The 21935-nt window shown below is 39.6% G+C and overlaps 1 protein-coding gene across 2 annotated transcripts; it reads right to left on the reverse strand.

Annotated features, from left to right (window-relative positions):
• Positions 1-3277: 3277 nt before the first annotated feature.
• On the reverse strand, positions 3278-18818 carry phf6 (PHD finger protein 6). 2 transcript variants are annotated; one of them, XM_023328976.1, is made up of 11 exons: positions 18688-18818; positions 14225-14386; positions 13824-13925; positions 10465-10598; positions 10316-10362; positions 10057-10223; positions 9829-9972; positions 8274-8378; positions 8033-8166; positions 7044-7173; positions 3278-4102 (listed from the first exon to the last, which is right to left on the reverse strand). In XM_023328976.1, the coding sequence occupies exons 2-10, from the start codon at positions 14354-14356 to the stop codon at positions 7044-7046; spliced, it is 1095 nt and encodes a 364-aa protein (XP_023184744.1). In that variant the 5' UTR covers positions 14357-14386; positions 18688-18818; the 3' UTR covers positions 3278-4102. The 2 variants fall into 2 exon arrangements, with proteins under 2 accessions (XP_023184744.1, XP_014328740.1); XM_014473254.2 differs by having other exon boundaries at positions 10057-10226.
• Between the last annotated feature and the right edge of the window lie 3117 nt (positions 18819-21935).

A 21935-nucleotide genomic window follows, 5' to 3' on the forward strand; every position in this document is an offset into this window, starting at 1 on the left:
CCTAAAGTAGGAGCGCCGCACCCAGATAGAGTTTGGGGAAGAAGACGGCAGCCGCTCCTTCGTTCACTGAGGCAATTTATTCACGTTTCCAGGTTAGTAATGTGTGAAGCTGGTGAAAACTGTCCCCCCTAAAGTGTAAAGTGATAAATTATCTCAGTAATGATTTCGCGATCCCATACTTATACGTTAAAAAAGAGCGATTTCTTTCATAATCGCGGTTAGCGAGCTGTTAGCTGCAGCGGCCATTTTAGAGATGGCTACGAGTATCTACAGTACAAGCCGTGTTACTCTCCCCGATCCAACTTTATTACGGTCTGTGGTGTCCGGACATGTGTTTTGTGGTGGTCTGTTAAAAGAGTGTTTAATGTGTAGAAGTTTTTAGGTTACTCTCAGCTACATCTCTACATATTTAGCTACACTCTTCCTCACTGTGTAAGAGATTTCACTGCTTAATTCTACAGTCAGTCAGACAGTTATTCAAATCCTATGAGAGCTTAAAGTGTATATGGTCATCCATATTTAGTTATATAAGCAGTAACATGATTATCTCTTTCAGTTTCATTACAATTCAAGGGAAAATATTGTTGCACTTGAGAAATGGGTGGTATTTTATTTTTTTGCATGTAAATCTGTAAGATTTAAATTTGTTGTTGAAGTGTTTTGGTTTAACCTTTTGATGCTGCCACGCCTGATGGCAGCTGATGCTGTTCATTGAAGTGGATGCTTTAGGGTTGTTTTAGAATAACAAAAAGACACTGGGACATGATTACACTGTGGAACGTTTATTGTGTCATTTCATGATTTCGAGAATTTGTAATAAGAAGGCAGTTTGGGGAAGAAGACGGCCGCCGCTCCTTCATTCACTGAGGCAATATAGTCATGTTTCCAGGTTTTCCATCCAGAGGAAAGGGGAAGCGGAGACATAACAGTCAAACATCATTTGTTGCAATTGTTTCCGTTCATTTGAAATGCGTAACATATGCAAACGCCGAGGGATTAGAATTCAGCCACGCCTTCACGCTCCCGTCAGCAGCCAGTGTTGTTGAAAGAAGGATATACCATCATGTTGTTCTATTTCATTAAAGACAGGTTAAAATCTGCATGAAACATAGAGTAAAAGGAAGAAAAGCAGTGAGAAAACAGGTGACTTCCTGTTGAAAGGGTGCAGGGCGAAACTGATGTCACCAATTGACGATGTGAATGTGAAGAGCTCTGGTCTGTGATGATACAAATGAAGTTCGATGCAGCCGGGAGCTTATGTGTGGAAGTTAATCCACCTTGATGTTTCATGGCGAATGGTCAGATTTGAGGCTTGACCACGCCCACATGCTTTGACGTACAAAAAATCCTTTGATAACTTTTGACCTTCAATGCCTCAAGACTGCTGGCTGAGTTTGAAGCCTGGATCTTGAAAGCTGTAGGACAAGTTTGCTCGGAGACATTATGTATAAAAAAAAACTTGATGGCGGCCTTGATCCAAAATGGTCGACTTCCAGTTGGGTTTGGGCTATGGCTCCCAAAGACTTTTTTTAACCTCCTGTGAAGATCTACATGTGTGACAAATTTTATGATTGTTGGTCTAAGCATGGCTTGGAGCTGACTTTTTTTTAAAAGGATTTCTAGGGGGCGCTGTGGAGTAATTAGGCTACGCCCACCAAATGTTGGACTACCTTCCTGCTAGGTGGTGGACAAAGATCGATCACAGGGAGTTTGGTGCAGCTCGGCTGAAATGTTGTTAAAATTGTTAAATTTTGTCACTTGGAATTAGACAGTTGCAATGTTTACCAACTTGATTGTGTCTTTTTCTTCCACAGAAACTTTTCCTGAGTATCCATAATTTATGATTTCAAAGGTTTTTTTTGTACTAGTTTATTCACCAAGTTCATTGTTTAATACAATTTTCACTGCTGGTTCTGAGAAGGAATTCAGTAAACCACTAACTTAAATACAATTAAAGCCAGAGGTGGAAAATATAGAAACACATTTTAGCTGTGTGTCCCTGCTCCATCAGAGCTTTCTGAAATGGTTGAATTACCTCCTCGGTCTGTTATATAGCTCCAGATATCTGAAAGTTACCTTTTGAGACGTCTAAAACATACAGCGAAACAGCCTCTGACATCTGGCATTAAAAACCACAACATGTAGCTACCTGTTATTAAGAAATCATTTCATGTGAGTTGTGTAATTGTCTCATTCTATTAAAAGAACAGTTAAAATTAGTCATTAAAAAGGCAATAGCCATGAGGTAAACACTACCGGAACTTTTTCCCCCCAAAGTTTTGTAGTTCTGTCAGTGTAAAAAGACCACAATTCCTGCACCAGTTACAAATCAAGGTAAAAATGTATTTAAAAAAAAGGAAAATTTAAGACTTAACTCAAATTTAAAGGGACCCATTATGCAAAATTCAGATTTTGCATGTTCTTGTGCTTCAATTTGGGTCTCAACAGCTTCTAAAAAACAGCCCAGAAAAACTTCCCAGCGGTTTTTTGGCAATAAGTTAATGTTTTTGGTGTATGGAAAATGAGCATACATTCTGATTGTGGAGTCACCTAGCAACCCAAGCAGAACTCATTTGGTCAGCTGGCTTTACCACTGCACAATGGCTGCTGGAAAAGACGAGTTTTGTTGTTGACTTACCATCCAGAAACCACTTGCTACATGCCTGTTGGTTGTGCAGGAGGCTCCGCTTTTGCTTTTCAATCATGTACAGTTGTGCATCGATTTGCAGACATTTTCACGAGCGAGTGTAAATGTTGAGTTGGGGGGGGCGTGGCCAGCAGCAGCTTATTTGGATTTAAAGTGACAAGACACTCTAAACCATCTCATTCTCATTATCTAAGAATTATTTTGTACATAAAATGTGATGAACATGTATTGCATAGCCCATAGACCAATCATAACCTGTTCAAAAACACATAATCTCTCACCTTTAAGGGCTGGTGTGGAAGATTTGGGTATAATTAAGATTTTTAATGCTTAAAATGAAGACAATGAAATTCAAGATTTGGTTTTGTTTAGGACCTTGCAGAAAAACCTTTACTTTTGAATATAACCATAAAAACTCTTTGTGCCAACTATATTCATGACTAAAATGTCCCCACTGATTTATCAAAAGTTGACCAATGTGGTACTGTATAAACTCTTCTCCGTTTAGCTTTCACAATAGGATGTGAGAAATAGTTACACTACTGTAATGTACAGAAATATGGTGGTGCAGCAGCCATTTTCCCAGGAAACTGTACAAGGACTGAAAATGAAGACCCGGCTCAGCCGACAATGTGTAAAACAAAATATTTTCTATTCCAATCATCCATGAATACATTTGAGTTACAAGTAAACAGTACACCAAAACAAGGTCCACCCGCCTTCCCCTAAAGAGCTCTGCGCTGCTCTTTAGCAACCAGATAAAAAAACAAAAACAAACAAAACAAAAATAAACACCAGCTTTAACAGTGGGAAAATCCAAGTGCATGCTGGCAAAGCTCGTCGCCGTCTGAAGTCCGGATATTCAAAATACTAATGATTGGGAGTACAGTAGCAAAATATTACATTATCAAGAAAGAAAGGCTAACATGAAGAGTACTTCTTAAGACATGGTATCAGAAACAAGGTAATCAAACTGCACAACTTCAGAAAGACTAGTAACAAATAGACCCCTCTTAAAAGTGAGTCCAACGGAGGCAGGAAGAAGTCTCGGCTTTCCATGAGTGCGGTTCGTGTAATCTGGGGAGGAGAGAGCGCGGGGGAGGGGGGCAAAAACTGACAGTCCATCTGTTCATGCTAATGCCTTTAATCTGCACCCCATGATGACGAATCTGGAGAAAGATTAGCCCACTGCTTTTCATCCCGCTCTGAAGGTCCAGTGTTCAACAGGGTGACACTGATCTGCGGTAAGTACCCAGCCAACTCCAGGCAGGTTCTCATAAAGACGACATCTGGTGCACGTTGGAACCTTATGTCCTTTTACTGGGAAATGTATAAAAAAAAAAAAAAGAAAGAAAAATCACGTGGGAGGCCAAAGGGAGCTCCTGGACCATGACTGTGTGAGTAGGCTAAAATTTAGTATAAAAACGTTCTTCAGCTTCTCTCCACGTCACAAACCTGTAAGGACAGACAAAATATCACGTTAGCAATGAATGATATGAAGCCCATTATACAAATTCATTACCTAGTGATATATTTTAAGCATTTACTTCAGGTCAGTTTGATGATTACTGGTTTAAAGTTCCTCAGAAAAGAAAGAGTACAACACAAGAACAACCTGTTTTTAAATACAGAAATGTCAGCTAATTAAAAAATATGTACAGCTTAAGCTTAGTCAGGACTCTGAATTCCAGCAACTTTTCAGCCTGAGATGAAGGCTGTCGCTAAGGAAACCGGGGTTGCTTTAGGCAACTTTATTTATATAGCACATTTCAGCTGAAGACAACTCAAATTGCTTATACATTTGACTCCCTCCAGTCTGGTTTCCGGTCTGACCACAGCACAGAGACCGCCCTCGTAAAAGTGTTCAATGACATCCATATAAATACAGACTGTGTGAGGACCACAGTGCTGGTTCTGTTAGATCTCAGTGCAGCTTTTGACACCATCGATCATAACATTTTACTGAATCGACTGGAGAGTTGGGTCGGACTCTCCAATCCAGTGCTCAACTGGTTTGAATCTTACATAAAGAACAGGGATTTCTTTGTTTCAATTGGAAACTTCTCATCAAAGAGGTCAAAGGTCACATGTGGGGTACCCCAAGGTTCAATCCTAGGACCCCTCTTATTCAATATTTATATGCTCCCACTAGCTCAGGTTATAACAGGAAATAATATTAGCTACCATAACTATGCAAATGACACACAGCTCTACATTACGATGTCACCAGGTGACCTTTGACCCCATCCAATCACTGAACAGATGCTTAGAACAGATAAATGTGTGGATGTGCCAAAACGTCCTCCAGCTGAACAGAAACAAAACTGAAGTTATTATTTTTGGACCTAAAGAGGAACGATCTAGAGTCAATGCACACCTACAGTTATTACAACTGAAAACCAGCGATCAGCCCGAAACCTGGGAGTAGTGATGGACTCTGACCTGAACCTCCAGAGCCACATAAAGACAGTTACAAAGTCGGCCTTCTATCATCTGAAGAACATTTCCAGGATTAAAGGACTAATGTCTCAGCCAGATCTAGAGAAACTCATCCATGCATTCATCTTCAGTCGCATTGATTATTGCAACAGCGTCTTCACAGGTCTGTCCAACAAATCAATCAAACAGCTGCAGCTGATCCAGAATGCTGCTGCTGGCGTTCTCACTAAAACCAGGAAGATAGAGCACATAACACCAGTTTTAAAGTCCCTCCACTGGCTCCCTGTAGCTCAAAGAATAGACTTTTAAAATATTGCTGTTATGGGATGTGCTGTGGTGGCGCAGGGGTTAAGCACAACCCACATAAGGAGGCCTTAGTCCTCGACGCGGCTGTCGCAGGTTTGATTCCCAGCCTGGCGACCTTTGCCGCATGTCTTCTCCCTTCTCTCATTACCCAATTTCCTGTCAATTCACTGTCAAATAAAGGTCCCTAGAGCCAATAAAATCTTAAAAAAAATATTGCTGTTAGTTTATAAATCACTGAACGGCTTAGCACCACAATACTTTAAAGATCTGCTGTTGTTGTATCAACCCTCCAGAACCTCTCAGGTCTTCTGGTTCTGCTCTGCATCCCCAGAACCAGAACCAAACGAGGAGAAGCAGCTTTCAGCATCTATGCACCACAAGTCTGGAACAAACTTCCAGAAAACTGTAAAACAGCTGAAACACTGACTTCCTTTAAATCTCGACTAAAAACCCACCTGTTTAGGATTGTATTTGAAATGTAATCAGTTACAAATTTATTGATGGAACCTGACTTAATGTCGTGTTTTGATTGTTGATTCATTGAGTCATTGTTGCATGCCTTTATGTTTCTGTGTTTGTTATGATGTAAAGCACTTTGAAGTGCCTTGCTGCTGAAATGTGCTATACAAATAACATTTGATTGATTGATTATGCAAAGAAGTCAAAGACAACACACTTTAAGAGAAAACACAGCAAATAGATAAAAATTAAACAAGTTTAAGAATAAAGCAAAAAAGAAAAAAGAATTCTGGGGGATGTAGGCTTTAGAAAAACTTTAGCCGCTCAACCTCTCAAAGCGAGCTAAGAAAGGTTGGTAGGATCAACCAACTCACTCACTCTTCTCTTTGGTTACCTAGCAACAACCTGTTCAATAACTGGCGAAGCAGCAATTTCAAGTTTTTGCCAGTTGCCTAGGAACTGCTTAAAAATATAAAAAAACAACGGTGTAGATAGAACGAAGAAAATGAGTACAACAGCTTGAAAGATCACATGACCAGTCTGGCATGTTTCAGATATTTAAAACAAAAAATAAAAAACTATTGAATAATTATCGACATCGACTGATATGTCGGGATATTTTCGGCCATGTTGCCCAAATGCAAGACGCTTTAAAAACACAATACAAATCAAATGAATACTGGAAAAAGAAGAGAGAAATGACAAGATGGAAAATAGAAATTAAAAAATGACAGGTAGGAATCTTTGACATTTATGGTTTAATTGTAGTAAACTGTCACGTCACAAAGCCGAGTGGACCAACACTGGGACACCGCATCATCGCCGACTGTGGAAATTTCACACTGGATTTCAAGCAACGTGGATCCGTTGCCTCTCCACCTCTTCCTCTCCAGACTCTGGGATCTTTATTTCCAAATGAAATGCAAACTTTACTTTAATCTGAAAAGCAGATGTTTGGACAAATCCAGTCCAAACATCCAAACTCCTTAACCCATGCTGGTGATGTTTCCGTTTGAAGAATGACTTCACACATTCACACATTGGTTCGGCAGCTGTAACTCATAGTCAACAAAAATAAACACTTCATACATATCACTGTGTGTGTGACTTGCGCTTCCTTGAGGGAATAAAATCTCAAAAGACGTTCTGCTGTGTAGAGCAGCGCCTTGTATTTGGGTGGGTGCAGCCCCACCTAGTTGCCGTTTACTTGCGTCGCCGGTGTTCCTCCGTGGCCGATCGCTGCCCTCTCTCTGCTACGGTTCTCTCGCTCCTCGTCCTCCTCGTCCCGCTCCTCGTTCCCGCTGTGGTTCTTACAGTAGAGCCTAAGAACAAAACGGAAGCACAAAAAAAGCTGTTTATTGAAAAAAAGAAAAACAAACCACAACAATACTTCCAAGTTTCATTAACTACCATTGAAACGCTGTTTATCGTCAGGCAAACAATCAAAAGCAGAAGTGGTTTGAACCGTTTTAATCTTATTTTGGCAGTGTCTATTTTTTTTTTGTTGCTTTACAGTAAAATGGAAATAAACATATCTGAAAATCAGATGTGGATGAGGCCAGGTGGTTTTAAAGCTCTAAAACTGTTCACTCTGCACTATGTATGTAGTAACTAGAAATAGTAACTAAAAACCATACAGAGCTACATCAGGAAACAGGAAGACTCACACAGCTATCAGCAATTTACATTTGGTATGAAATACATTCAAGTTGCTTTCATATCCTTTTTTATTAACTTAGGACACTTATTAAAGTGACAAAGGAAAAACAGAATTGTTGTAAAACTACCTGCAGTGTTTGAATCTGCATTCAGGAATTATAGCTGTGCACGTCTTCTGAAATCAATTTTGCTTGCGTTGATGCAGATTTTGGAAAGTTTTGGGGGGGGCGGTGGGGGAAGTGACATCAAGATCCAGTTTATAAAATTAAAAAATAAAAAAAGCAACGAGTTTTGCAAGAAATAATTTTTGTATTTGGTTTATAAAATTATGTTGACAGAAATAAGCCAATATAATGTGGTCAAAACATGAAAAGAATCAGCCTTCGTTTAGAAATTTACCCTTTCATATGTAAACTCTGCATTCACTATTAAGTCACTCAGAAATTTCTCTTGATAATTTTACAGAAAATTCAAAAGCAAAACATTCGATGCGTTTGCTGTTGCAGTAAATGTTGCGCTCACTTGTAAATGCCGCGGGCCATGTTTTCTATGTACTTTGCCTTGTCCTGTAGCCCACAGTGGTAGTGGTAGGTCTTCACACAGGCTTTAATTTCACACCCAATAGTAGCACCCAGCTGACTGCACAGTGTGCATTTCTGGAAAAGAAAAGAAAAAAACCCCAATAAAAAACGAATACTAAAGTAAGTCAGGCAAAGCAGTCAGCTTCAAATTCAAAAACCTGATGTTGCATGAATGTTCCCACCATTCTTTTGCCTCTCTTGATTTCCTGGATGACCGTTTTTACGTCAAAGTTGCCAAACTCGGCCCGCGATGTAGTCGTGAGCTGCACCGTCCCCGACGAGAAAAGCTGCAATCACATCAGAGATCTTGAGAAATACACAGTGACCCCTGGAAGCATAGTCTCATTCCTTGGATTTCTTCAACTATGAACGTCAACATGTTTTAGAAGGATTTGACATGCTTCGCCAACACAAAGTAGTGCATAATCGTAAAGAGGAAGGAAAAGGACCTTTATTTATTAATAAAATCATGAATCAGGTCTTTTAAGCTCCCAAAGATGCCCAAGTATATATTAAACCAGTACTTTTCAAGTAGTGAGGGGCGTGAGAAGCAGAGAATCAGTCTTACCTGCCTGATTAAAAATAAGCTTCCAGTCACTAGGTGGCAGCAGTGTTCAAATTAATCAACAGGCTGCATGTTCAAGCCAAAAGAAGTAGCTGACACAGAAACACTGATGCAAACGGAGCTGACGGCACATATGTTTTGAAATATCAGGAGAGGTGACGAGGTTCGTAAAAAACAAAAAAAAAAAAATGGCGACAGAGGTTAGTAAAGCAATTATGATGGAGTATTACGGCCGAACTAAGATAATTTTTTACAACACAAGAATGAAGTCATAATAATACGAGACCAAACTCATATTACAAGAACAGCTATACCACCGCAGAGTAAAGACGCAAAATTACGTCTTTAAAAACTTTTTGATAGAATTATCTAGGTCTGACGGGAAAAGCTCCGCGAGTCCGTGGTTTGTTCTCTGAAGCAGACGCAGACTTTTAAACAATAGTTTCAGAGCTGAAAATAATTTGTAAAACCGATAAACTATTACTTCACAAGACACTCGATAGTCCTAATTTTGACACAGCTAGTGTAGAGTTATAAAATTATTTTATTCCCATATATGAGGAAAAAATAAATAGGGAAAAAGTATTTTAGGTAGTCCAACGTATGGAAGTAACTAGTAGCAGAAGAATGCCAGGAAATAGACGAAGCCTACATAACCGTTGGGTTTACTGTGAATGAAAAACATTATGCACTTTTTCCTCTTCTGACATTAGATAGATAGATAGATAGATAGATAGATAGATAGATAGATAGATAGATAGATAGATAGATAGATAGATAGATAGATAGATAGATAGATAGATAGATAGATAGATAGATAGATAGATAGATCTGTTATGAGCAATACTGCAAATTGCAAATTTTGCACAAAACATGTTAAAGAGCTATAAACCTTTAGCAAAAGAATAAGCTCAAAAAGCTGACATGTAGCCAATGTTTGCTGTTTTAAAATGTGTTACTGTGTTAAGTCTAGAAATACACATCACAGTCTTTAATTACTAAATCGAACTTGGAAATTGTTTGAGACGTAAAACCATAAAATGAACTGGAAGACGTGAAAAAAAAACACTATGGGCGTGACATAAAATAATTGAGAAACGCCATATAAGACTATCACATAAAGCTCGTATTGGCAGTGTAAGCACATCCTGAGGCTGAATGACTGATCCTACCATGCACTTGTAGTGTGCGGCCACTTTCTTGGAGTTATCCGTGTGCAGCACGCCTCTCGTTTCGTTTTCCTCGTCGCCTGCGTGGCAGAAGCCACAGCGCTGGCCGCCGTCTCCCAGGCTGGCTCGAAGCGGTGACCTGTCCCGCTGAAACACGGCATAAAGGTCAAACCCAGAATCGAGCTCACGCGCACCGAAACAAATCGGTTTTCAACCGGTGAGTGCATTTACGTGGGAGGAGCTCTCCTCGTCGGCAGCCTGTGAGGAGGAAGTGGAGCGGGTTTCTTCCGACTGGCCGCGGGACGTCACCTTAGCTCGGCTTTTCTCGAATCTGCCCCTGCCTCGACTCTGCGGAGGAGACGAGTCCGAGTCGTTGGCCACGCCTTCCTCTTCTGCATCTGCTGAAACGTTCCCAATAAAACGCTTAGATTCACAACTATAGTGGCTCTAGATAGATTGGACCCACAGCAGAGAGCGAACTCTTGTTCACCTTGAATATCATCCTGTGACGCATCCCGGTGTTTGCGACAGTAAACGCTGCCAACACAAAGAAATTAGTTGAAGTGAACCCACCAAAGGAATAACAATCTGCTTATGTTGCTGCGGGGGGGGAAAAAAAGAGCTCAGAACTAAACTCACAGATAAATCCCCTGCGACGGGTTCTCTTTGATCTGGGCTTTGTCGTTCACCGCGCAGAAATAGTGATACGTCCTCCGGCACGTCTTGACGTCGCAGCCGATGGTTGCGCCCGGCCGGTGACAGGAGGAGCACATCTGAAGAGGAGGGAAGCAGAGATTCGGCTGAGGCTCAAGGCAGGACGGCTTTAACGAAAGCCAACATCCGACGGGTAGCTGCGTTTCCATTAGCGCCAATTTTGCTTTTCGATAAAAAGTCGTGCTGGGATGAAGTGGTTTTTCAGCCGTGTCGTTATAGATGAATTTCACAAAACTGCAACATTTCGTGTTCAACAGCCAGATGTGGCAAAAGCAACAAAGAAGACGACAGGAAGTAAAATTCTTTGTGGTTTATAGTTTTTTTTTTTTCTGGACTCCACCAGAACGTGTTGAGTCCAGAGCTCTTCTGTACAACTACCGTATACAATTTTCCCAAAACGCTGCATACATAGCCGCTCCCAAGTATAAGGGTCTTGTTACACCAACGCAGATCTTGCCATGCACTTTAATGACTTACCATGTGAACAAGCTCATTAAAGTGAGATTTTGAGGTTATTTCTTATTTAATAATTCCTCTCCAGAGAAAGGCCACCTTCGAATATCCAACTGTGTTCCTGAAGGGGAATTTGGCTTTAAAGGAAAAGCATCACTGATATCGAACAACGTACAAACTGAGTCTGACTTTAGGCATGAAAAACCTGTGAAGTGTCAAGAAGCTGAATAAATGCAATCATCTTTTTTTTTTTCTCCAAGTAAATTCGACTCCAAAGGATGTTAAATCAACTCTTACTGATAACCAAAGGCCAAGGCAAGCTTCTAAAAGGAACTCTCATTGTGGAAAAATAAAAGCAAGACCTCCAGACTCCTTGTTCTGAAAGAAAATAAAAGCATTTCACAGGGAGGAAAAAGACAACGGTATTGGAGAAACATCAGAAAGCAAGTCAACATATTTTTATTCGAGGATTAAATCCAGATTTCGGAGAGGAGAAAAAAGGAATAAGTTGGAGCATAACACTGAGAGCACAAAACATCCAGAATGATCCTGTTTTTCACAAAGTTGCTGCTTTGGAATCACTACAGGAATCAGATAAAGTTGCACCAAGTTTGATGTTGGCTAGTGGCAAAACTTTTCAAAGTGCAGCCTTGAAAAAGTCGGTTTGGGTTTATAATGTCTCTCAGAGTTCAGAGGGTTTATCTTCATCTTAGAGATTGGCTAGAGACAGGAGAGGATTTCAGTTCAGCCGGTCAGTTCGAAACCCAAAAGATCCATCTTGTCCCCAGTCACTGAACACACCACGTTAAATGCGAACAGGCTGGGCTGACAATGCCACTCTGTGGTGATGATGCTGTAAGTGAAGAGGATGAAAACTCAAGCATTGGCCATTTCTAGCATCAGCAGGATGTTTAAAAATAAATTTAGAAAATGAAAAGAGGCGCAAGAAGTTATTTGAAAGAAATTGTTGCAGAAAAAAAAAGACATGTCTGCAATTCGTTTATGGCTGCAGGAGGACAAGAGGAAGCAACACTCCAAAATATAATGGGAAGGCAGAATGTAAAACAGAAACATTTTCTTCTGAACCTTAAAATTCTAATTCAAACATACTTTGTTGATCCCAATTAAAATTAAATACTGGTCATGACCGGTCTCTCAAGGACAATTCAATTTCTTAAAATACTGAGAGTAAAGGATCAACAATGTCGAGGGCAGTGGCCTCCAAATGCTTTGCAGGTGTTGGATTTATGTAGAAAGGGGCTCAGTAACTCACTGCACATCTGAAGCAAAGAAAAAAAGGGTCTCAAATATATGCGCTGTTAAAATAAAAGGCGTCACATTTGAAATATTCTGGGGTTAATTGTTTTCTGTTTGGCAGGTCAGGAAAGTCTATTCTCAGCAACAAGAATGATGTACAGGTCAGATGTGCACCGATTGCAGTTTTCCGGCTGATTGCCGATTATTTAAAAAGCCTGACGATTCTGATTTTGGTTGATTCCATTTCTTTCTCTTTTTTTGGACGATAAATAGATTTTATCCATTTATCGAATTTTATGCTTACAAAGATTTCATTTTTGAAAAATCTTGACTTTTTTTTATTTATTTCACCACTCCTTGGTTTGCTGTAGTTCAGATTGAATAACAAAATTGTTCAAAAATGTATTATTCATGCTAGCTTGCAACCTCTGCATCTTGTTTATTACAGCGTCAACACCTTACATGTTAAATGGAAACATTTTCCTTTTTCTTTTTCTCCCATTTTTTGCAACATTTCAAAAGTTTGCTTAAAACTCACATGACAATTAGATGGAAACATAGCTAAAGCTAGTAAATTTAGTAATGTTAGTCCTAATGCTAACCGCTAAACATGAAGATTATGAAGCTAAACCTAGCCTACAAATCGGGAATCGGCCATAAAAATTAGGGGTGTACCGAGTTATCGGTGTCAATTTCCTTAATTTTGGGAGATTGGACGATTTTTACATGTGAAGCTGATCTTATCCACCGATGTTATCAACCTCGGCAAAGGTCTAAAAATCAACCCCTGTGCTTTTGTTTTCTCCCCTTGAGAGAAGTTTGACTGGCCGGCCATGTCTGCACATTTACAGTTAACAATAGTCACCCCATTGTTGCTAATTCAGCAACTTTGTTGATAAAATTGAGCAACATTTCAGACAAAAAAAAATGGTATCGGTCAAAATCGGAATCGCTAAGTTAGGCTTTTTAAAAGCTCTGCAATCGGCGATCGGCCAGAAAACTGCGATTGGTGCATCTCTAGCTCACTCAGGGAACCGCAACTCTGCAGTTACTGCTTCTTAGTTGCCCCTCACACACAGCAGGGAGCAATGCATCATGCTGTCGGCATGAGCTACGGAGAGCCACGCCAAAACTTATAAAGACAAACAACATCCGAGTTGTGGTGGCTCCAGCAAGCCTCCTCCAGCCCCGGAGGTGAACAAAGTATCTCTGGACACATATGTTTGTTTTTCTCTCTGATTGGACCCATGAGGTGAGCCCCTGTGCACAAGTTATTTAAATCTCTGCAGCGCTGATCCATTCTGCCGTCGACACAGCAAAAAATAAATAAACAAATAATAATCAGGGTCCCTACGCATTTTTATAAAGTTAAAGTCCCACACTCTTCAGACTTAAATGTCAAGACTCTTTTCTTGGCTAATGTAAGCATGAACACATCTGCTATGAAATTCAACACGCGCACAAAAGAAGAAGATGAAGGATGGAGGAATATGGAACATTTGAAGCCCGCTTCCAGATAACATCTCGGCGGAGCAGCGATTACCATTATGCGGTAGTGAGAAGTGGGAGCTCACCAGTTTGCTTCCCCTCTTGATCTCCTTTTTTACATCATCGACGGAAAACCCTCCGATGTTTTCGCTGTCTGAGTGTGACGTAACCAGAGCCGAAGAAAACAGCTGTGGAGAGGAGAAACAGAACAGCGAGCAGCTGGATTTCATGTCTTTTCTTTCAAATCTGAAATATTTGTCGGATAGTTTTGGGTTTGTTTATTTATTTTTCTAGTAGAAGGACATCCTGGCTTGTATTTAGACATACAGAGTTAACCATAGAGTTAGTTTCTACACGAGTCAAACAGAAATAGTGGCTCTATTGAGGCTGTAATGTTTATTTCTTCAACATACAGAGTGGGTTGGTAAGACGTGCGCGCTTGAGGGATGCGAGGCAGTAAAAGATGAAAACAAGGAGCTCCTCTCACCATGCACTTGTGGTGGGCTGCCACCTTCTGGCTGTCGGACACCAGCAGCTGGCCGCACTCCTTGTCCCGGCTGCTCTTGCAGAAGGCACATTTGGGCAGCCGTGCTGCGGCTCCTCTCCTCTGCCCGGACATTGCCAAAGCTTCTGACGCGCTGCAGAGACGCTGATTGAAAAGAAAAAGGACAATTAGAAAACCCGTCAGAGGCGCGAAGGTGGAAACGCGGGGACGTCGTCCAATAATAAGGAAAAACAACAACAACAAAAAAAAAAGGGTGATGAAGCTTTTAAAGAGGAGTTAAGAAATCAATTCTCACGCTGAGAGATGATTTCTCTCGAATCCATCTCATTTCAATTGGTCACATTTGTTGGAAGTTCTGTGAACGAAACCTTAAATTTAATTCTTTGATTGCAGCACTGTAATGTCGACTGTTTATTGGAGCGGCAACTATCGATTATCTCAGAATTCAGATTTATTCATTTCCCAAATTGGGCAATTGATGTTGCAGCAAGTATAAAAACTAAAAGACAAAGTATCAAAGATTTAAAAAAATCTTAACCTAGTTGTCGATTAATCAATTATTCTGTCGATTTACACAATATTAGAAATACATTAAAAGATGCAAATAAATAATCCCAATTTCCTTTTTAAATAAGAAAAACAAAAGCTGAAACGATTCCTCTTGAGGAGTTTTGGCTAAAACATATTTACAGACAAAGCTGTTTTTATCTTAAATGCAAACTGTGTTTGTTTTGTCTACAGCTTTGACTTAATTACTGCTCTGAATATGTTGGGAATTTTTACAAAATGGCCTTTTTCTGAGTGTATACTCCGGTAAGCAATTACTCAATTGCTAAATTAGTTGACGATTTATTCAATAATCGATTAATCACGATTAATCGTTTCAGCCTTACTCTTTATATGGCCCAGAACCCAGAATATGGCCCAGATTTTTTTTTTTTTTACCTTTCCACTATGTATAATGGACACCGGACTATAGATGTTTTCCCAACCTAGCGACCCGTGGCTAAAATAAACAATTATCTGAGTTATATCTTGTCTAAATCCTGGGAAAACTCAAAGTTAAAAACATTTAATTCAAAATTCATAGAAACCGTCTACTTAAGAAAGTTCAACCAAACCAAATGTTTCAGTTAAACTTGCTATAAATATATTGTTAGCAATGCTAGTAATTATGTCACCAGTGATTTTGTGAAAAACAATTATTTTCGAACGTAGGATGTCGTCCCCTCTTAAGTAAATGTACTCAAATTAAAAGTTTTACTTCCTAAACTTTTTCTGTGACCATATACTACTGCTTTAAAAAAAATTTTTTATAAGGTTTTGTGGTCATCTTTACCAGCAGCGTCAATAAACGTGGCTGGCGCTGTCAGCAATATTCAGGCTCTTTAGAATAGATTCTTTTTCTTAAAAGGTAAACGTCTACAGCCAAGCTGTTCAACTATTACTGCTGTCATTAAATATAAAGCTAATCGATTAGCTTGCATGCTGAACACTACTGTAGGATTTGAAATTCCTTCTCAGAAAAACAAAACAGGGTAAAAAGTTACACAAGTATTACAGAATCACAAATAAAACCCATTAGAGAGGAGAAGCGATCCCAGAAACGTCCGGAAACTAAACTTTGGATCAACCGGCAGTTAAATGACTTTGAAAAGACTCTGTTACGACAGAGCTGCTCTGTGTGCGAGAACCACCAAGTTCAGCTCAGCACAGCCTTCGAACAGATCAAACGCGGGACGGGAGACGTTGGCTGATCCGGCTGAAATATGGATGAGCTTCTAACAGCCTGGTGATGTAGACGTTCATCGTCTAAGTGGAGGAAATGAAACTTTTCTGAAGTGCCGCAGCCAGAGGTCATCGACGTCTCTGCTGAATTTTAGGAGGCACTTTTCACCCACAGCAGTTTTGTGAATGGAAACACGGCCGTAGCCTCTACGCTGCTACAGAAATGACAACAAAGCGCAGGCAGCAGATGCATGACTCAGGAAGACGCAGGTTACGCTTTAGTTCGGTGCCACGGCAGGAGCCGGCCCCCCCCTTGCACTTCTGGAAACGATGCAGCATGCAGCCTGTTTTGCACTCGACATGAGCGTTCTTCCACATTTCATCCGCCTCGTTCCTAAAACACCCGTGTGAAAGAAATGAAAAAATGCTGCGGGGCTGAACTGCTGTGTCATACTTGCAGTCTTTACAACACCGTGGTTATTTTCGTTTTTCAAAATCGCGCAAAGACAATACAACCAAACATTCACCGGGACAAGGCAAACACAGCTGAGCAATCGAGTAAAGATTTCAACTGGAGGATTTCGCAAAGTAAAACGAGCAAATTCCGCTTTGCGCGGATCTGGGGTCGATGACATCACGAGAGGCACGAGAGCCGAGCTGATCAGACGGTTTTAGTGAAAAGAAGACGCCAAACAAAATTTGGCCAAATTTGAACTAAAATGGCTCCGATTGTTGACCAGTGACTCAAACACTCCCAAAATAGATTCATTTTTTTGCTATTTTTAAAAATAAATCAGCAGCAAATAATAATCTAAAAAAAACAGCATGCACTTTAATCAGTTTAATAAAAAATAAAAACAAATCAGGGGTTGAGGAGAGATGTAGCGATCCTCCAATGAAACATTTCTTGGCTGATACCACGTTTCATTTATTCCGCTGTTTTGACCTGCTGATTATGATAGGTTTACAATACATCGGAAATTAAAGGATAAAGACATTATTACGCGTTGGGGTAATCTCCACTGAGGTAGGGATTTTAAACGCAACAGGAAGCAAAACAATTACAAGACTGGCAATGTTTATGCCATATGTCCCTCTTATCTGATTTTTAAATCAAACAAAAAAAAAAGAGAATAAAATAAGAGCACATACTTTGAGTTGATGTGCTTGTAGACAGAAAATGGTGGGACTTATTAGTTATTATGCATTTAAATAAAGACAAAAATCTAAATTAAGCTGCAGATCAAGTGAAGATCTGCAGTTCTGCAGTAGCATATTGTCCTGTTACAATATGTAACAGGACATATTGTTTCACGTCCTGTTACATTCAAAAGTATTTATTTTTCCTCTTCCGTGTTACAGTAGTTTGTTAGGAATAAGTTTGAATGAATTCCTTTCCAGGGCAGACCTACAAGTTGTTTTTGTTGTTGTTTTTTTTTTAAGATATAAAATTCCCAAAATTGTTAATCGATTTTGGTTTGATCTCATCTTCTGAAAAGGGAATTTGATTTTCTTTAACAAAAGACAAAAATCTAGGTACAAACTGGATTAAATTAATGGTGATCAGCTGCCTTATGTGACGTCACCAGAGACTTGGGTGCTTTGACGTTTGACTTTTTGTATGGTAGCTTTTATCTCCATTAAAACGTTTTACAACCAAATGGGCAGGAGGGGACTGACTCTTACATGTAGTTTTTATGATTTTATGAGTGACAGACTGTATCTAAAAGGAGGTTGGATGATTTTACAAAAAAGTCTGAGTTGTAGCTTAAAAAATTTATACGTGTTGCTCCTTTTTATTTTATTTTATTTTTAATTAGTGCACTTTAAAAAAAAAAAAAAAAAAAAATCTTCTTATGCAATGCATTCACTGCATGAACGCAACAGATCAAACCTGTGTTGCTGAAATCCGCTGCCATGCTGTCCGGATTCCCCGGAAGATCCCCAGGAATGTATATTTAAGTGGAGACTAATACGAATCTATTCAATCTGTTCTAGTTCATAAATAAAAGTGGAATTTTTAAAAATGAAATAAAACAAAACAGCACTGTGCTGCGGCGCCTTGATTGAGAGCCATTACAGCCATGATAGCAGGGCCAGGCTTTCACTGCGGCGGCGAAAACACGAACACAGCCCCGGGTAAACAACAAATAATCATCTTTATTTCAGCCTCTGCTCTCTAAAACGTTCCCATGCAGCGGTCTCGTAACAAACCGGGGTGTCTCTGAGTAATTGTAGCGAGGGGGGGGGGGGGGGGGAACGAGGAATATGAGAATTATTCTAAATTTCTCCTCCAAAGTTTTGAATTAAAGGGGGCGTGTAACTCGTTTCTCCAACAAACTACAAGCCTCAGCTGAAAACTATTTTCTCTTGTGAACATTTCCAGCGCCCCTGAAATGTTCTCCCACGGCCTGTAAATGATGCGGGAAAATAAAGGTCGGTGGTAGGAAAATGTGTATGTTCCGACATGAGTTTTTTTCCCTCTGGAAGTCCCTCCGAAGAAACTTGCGTTTATTTCCCTTTAAATGCGGGGAAATTATCATGACAGGCGCGGGTCCTCGCGAGTCGTTTCGAAGGCAAAGAGCGCCATACGTGTGGAGTCCGTGTTCAAAGCGAGCAGCTCGGTGTTGTAGCGCCAGCGGCACGGCCTGAACCGACACCAGGCCACGGAGCGCAGAGGACAACATCCAGCCGCGGCGACACGGCTCGCTTCTTACCTGCTGATTTTATCTTATGGCGCTGAGCAGGTACGAAACGTGGGGAAATGATCCGGACAACGGCGGCGTTTCTTTCCGTCCTTCAGAAGTGATTGTGTGCTTTTTTTCTCCCCCCCCCCCTACTAGCATGAAGCTAGCCGCGGCGCAGCACAGCACAACTTCCGGCTCTGCCTTTCGGAATAAAAGTCGAGTACGTCTTCAAAAAAAAAAAAAAAGAAAAAAAAAGTGGAGCTGTGTTAAAAGGTCGTAATTAAGTTGTGGTAAACAATTACTATTCGTTTTGCTTTTTAAGTCATAAAAGGAAAACAGCAAAAACGACACAAGCAGACCAACCAACTGGCTCTGGCTCTGGTTTTCTGTACTTTTCAGGTCTGGATAAGTACGGAAACTATTTTTAATTTGCTAAAGGACAAAAATCTGTATTTTTATATTAATGTTATGTTTATATTAAATCACGCGCTTTGTCATTGATTTGTCTCATCACACCTTATGTTTTACACATCAGCATTCTGTTTTTTGACTTACTGGCTGATTGCACACATGTCCCAAAAGCGAATCGGTTTGTTTCACAACTTTGTGGACTGTAGACATCTTTACATTCAGCTTGACCTGCAGCGTGGTCCTTAAACGGTTCCTGTGAGTGATATGTTAAGTACTTTGGTATACTGCTCTTTTTCAAACTTCCAGACGGTCTAAATAAATCGGGATTCAAATTAAGCAGAGAAATGGTGACATACTATTGTGACTTGGTGAACCTAGAGATAAAACTATTATTCAAGCAGTTCGCAAAAATATTTTTCACATGATAGGTCAAAATGCTGTAATATGGCAACAAAGATCTAGAAAGTTGGCTACGGAAAAGTAACATTTCAAAATGAAAATGTGTTGAAACCCAGATTTTTGTTAACTTTTGTCCACCAGCTGGAGCCAACTGCAATGCCAGCAACACGCTACGCCTGATCTCGAGCTTCAGTAAATTCTGTAAATCATGGACTTTACTATCTCGAAACAATTATCCTTGCGCAGATTTCGTTTTTTTTCTTGTTTAGTAGTTGACGTGTGAACCTCGCAGGATAGCAACTTCATTTCTCTCTTTGATTGAACTTTATTGTTCAATCAAAATCACAGCTATCTTTTTTGCTGGGCCACGTCATCGGACCGTGTCCAGGAGGAATAGTTTTAATGCTCTGACCACATTGGTTATCATCCACAGAAATGTCTATCCTAAGCATTCAGACTTGATGAGCAAAGTCTTTAAGACTTCGAGGCATAATTCAGCATAAAAACCATATATTGTGGTTCTTTGCTTCATCTGCATGTTGTCAGTAACTGGTTAAATCAGCTTATTTTCTTCACTGTTTACATTTTTTAGTCAATTCAACCTCTGAAGATAGAAATATAGGCCGATCTTTCAGTTATCAGGCTGCTCTTGTACCAACATATGCTTTTGTCCTAGATGCAGTTTACTTTTAGCCCTACAGGCATAAACCTTTCCTTTCTCCTGAAGTTTACAGTTGGGGTGTTTGTTATGAAATATATAAATAAATAAATTATAATGAATGTAAATTCCTTTAATTTTAAGACCCAAACTGGCTTCTTGCATTTTCTGATGTTGACTCATTTTGAAGCATGACTTCAGTCACTGAAACCTTTTTTTCCCCCCTTCTTCTTATGCTTAGAGTTGGCTGGAAAGAAATTGAAGTAATATCCTTTTTTTTTTTTTTCTCCCTCCAACAGATCTGTCTGCTATGTCTCTCGCTCCTCTTTCTCACTCTGCGAGTAAATGTCCCTGGTCTAACTTCCCCGGCATGTTTGCTCGGTGAACTCCAGAAGCACCGCGGCAGCCAACATGTCGTGGCTCCTTCTCCGAGGAATTTTCAGATCCTTCCCATTGTTTAAGCTGACAGGACAGCTGCTCGGGCCTCGTTTCCTGTCAGTCAAGCAGTCGCAGCAGCTTGTTAGTCGACAAGCTCTCTCTTTCTGCTGCATATGCAGTTATTTATTTATTTTCCTGAGAAGTGAAGGATTTCCAGGTTTAGGTTTATTTATTTTTCACAATGCTTTATTATTTATTCGTTTATAGATTTTTTTTTTTTGGGTTGTTGCTAATTTTGGATTAAAAATAACGACAATTTGTTCGCGCATGCCTGACTAAGTCTGGGTATATGTAGCTATCTTGACATATATTCTTCCATACGGATGATTCTCAAAATGATTCTTGTGTTCGTTCCTTCCGAGTCATCTGAGAAAATGCAGATCGCGTCTAGATGCTGGCGCGTTCCAATATACAGCTGATGCAGCGCATCCATCAAACATAATATCGGATTATATACAGTATATGTCACTGACTCTGTCAGTGAAACTGTCAACATTAAAATATGAGTTATTAATAAGTATTTGATGTAATCTGTATTTATACGAGAGGTTGTGAGAATCCTTGTGGAACACATTTGCTTTGAATTACTGGAATTGTTTGGTTCAGTCTAGTTTTAAGAGAATTTAGCAGAATCTACTTTTGCGTATACTGTAGGTATTATTTGCAATTACGTGCAGATTAAAGTGTATACGTTTTTTGCAATTCATGACTGGATTAGGACGCAGGAGCTTTATTTAGTCAGTCAAGCTCTCTGCTAAATAATAAATTGTAACAATAATTCATGCAGCTCCAAGACTTGCAGCTCCGAGACTGTTTGCAAAATTGCGCAGCATGTGAGATGTTGATGTGATGAGATGTCGCCAAAGAGCCCAAGAATAAGAACCAATATTTTCAGCTACCGTATTAAAAAGATAACTTCTGATGGTTTTGTTTTAAATAATTTTTGTGTGTGTAAAAAGCTTTGAGTCTGGTTGAATGAAATATTTTTTTGTTTGTTTAAAAAAAAATATATATATCATGGAGTTTCTTGTACAGTCTATAAATGAAGGTATCATGTAACAACATGCAGCAAATAAATAAATACTTTAAATTGTTTGTCTGCCATGTGTAATAAATCAGTAAATAGTTGTAATTAATCGGTTAGTGTCAATTAATTAAAATTATTTATGTATTTACTTGTTACTGGACTCATTTAATTTTTTTGATTTTATTTTTCAAGTTTATCTCCAGACTTGCCTAATGTTTAAGAAATAGATTATTTTAATTGCATATATTTTTTGCTTGCTTGATTTTTAATAATTATCTGTGCTAAGTACCTTAAACAAATTAATATGTTTACTTTTTGACTCCAACATTTTCCAGTTTCTTTAAT

Source organism: Xiphophorus maculatus, chromosome 23, assembly GCF_002775205.1.
Source record: "Xiphophorus maculatus strain JP 163 A chromosome 23, X_maculatus-5.0-male, whole genome shotgun sequence".
In the NCBI taxonomy this organism is placed as follows: Eukaryota; Metazoa; Chordata; class Actinopteri; order Cyprinodontiformes; family Poeciliidae; genus Xiphophorus; species Xiphophorus maculatus.

Bases quoted from the DNA above. Each gene is read 5' to 3' on its own strand.
- phf6 (XM_014473254.2), bottom strand. From the start codon at position 14,356: ATGTCCGGGCAGAGGAGAGGAGCCGCAGCACGGCTGCCCAAATGTGCC. The intron at 9,973-10,056 runs GTAAATGCACTC...GCCGTGTTTCAG, and splicing joins ACGAGGAGAGCTCCTCCCAC to CGGGACAGGTCACCGCTTCG. The intron at 8,379-9,828 runs GTAGGATCAGTC...ATGTGATTGCAG, and splicing joins CCGCACACTACAAGTGCATG to CTTTTCTCGTCGGGGACGGT.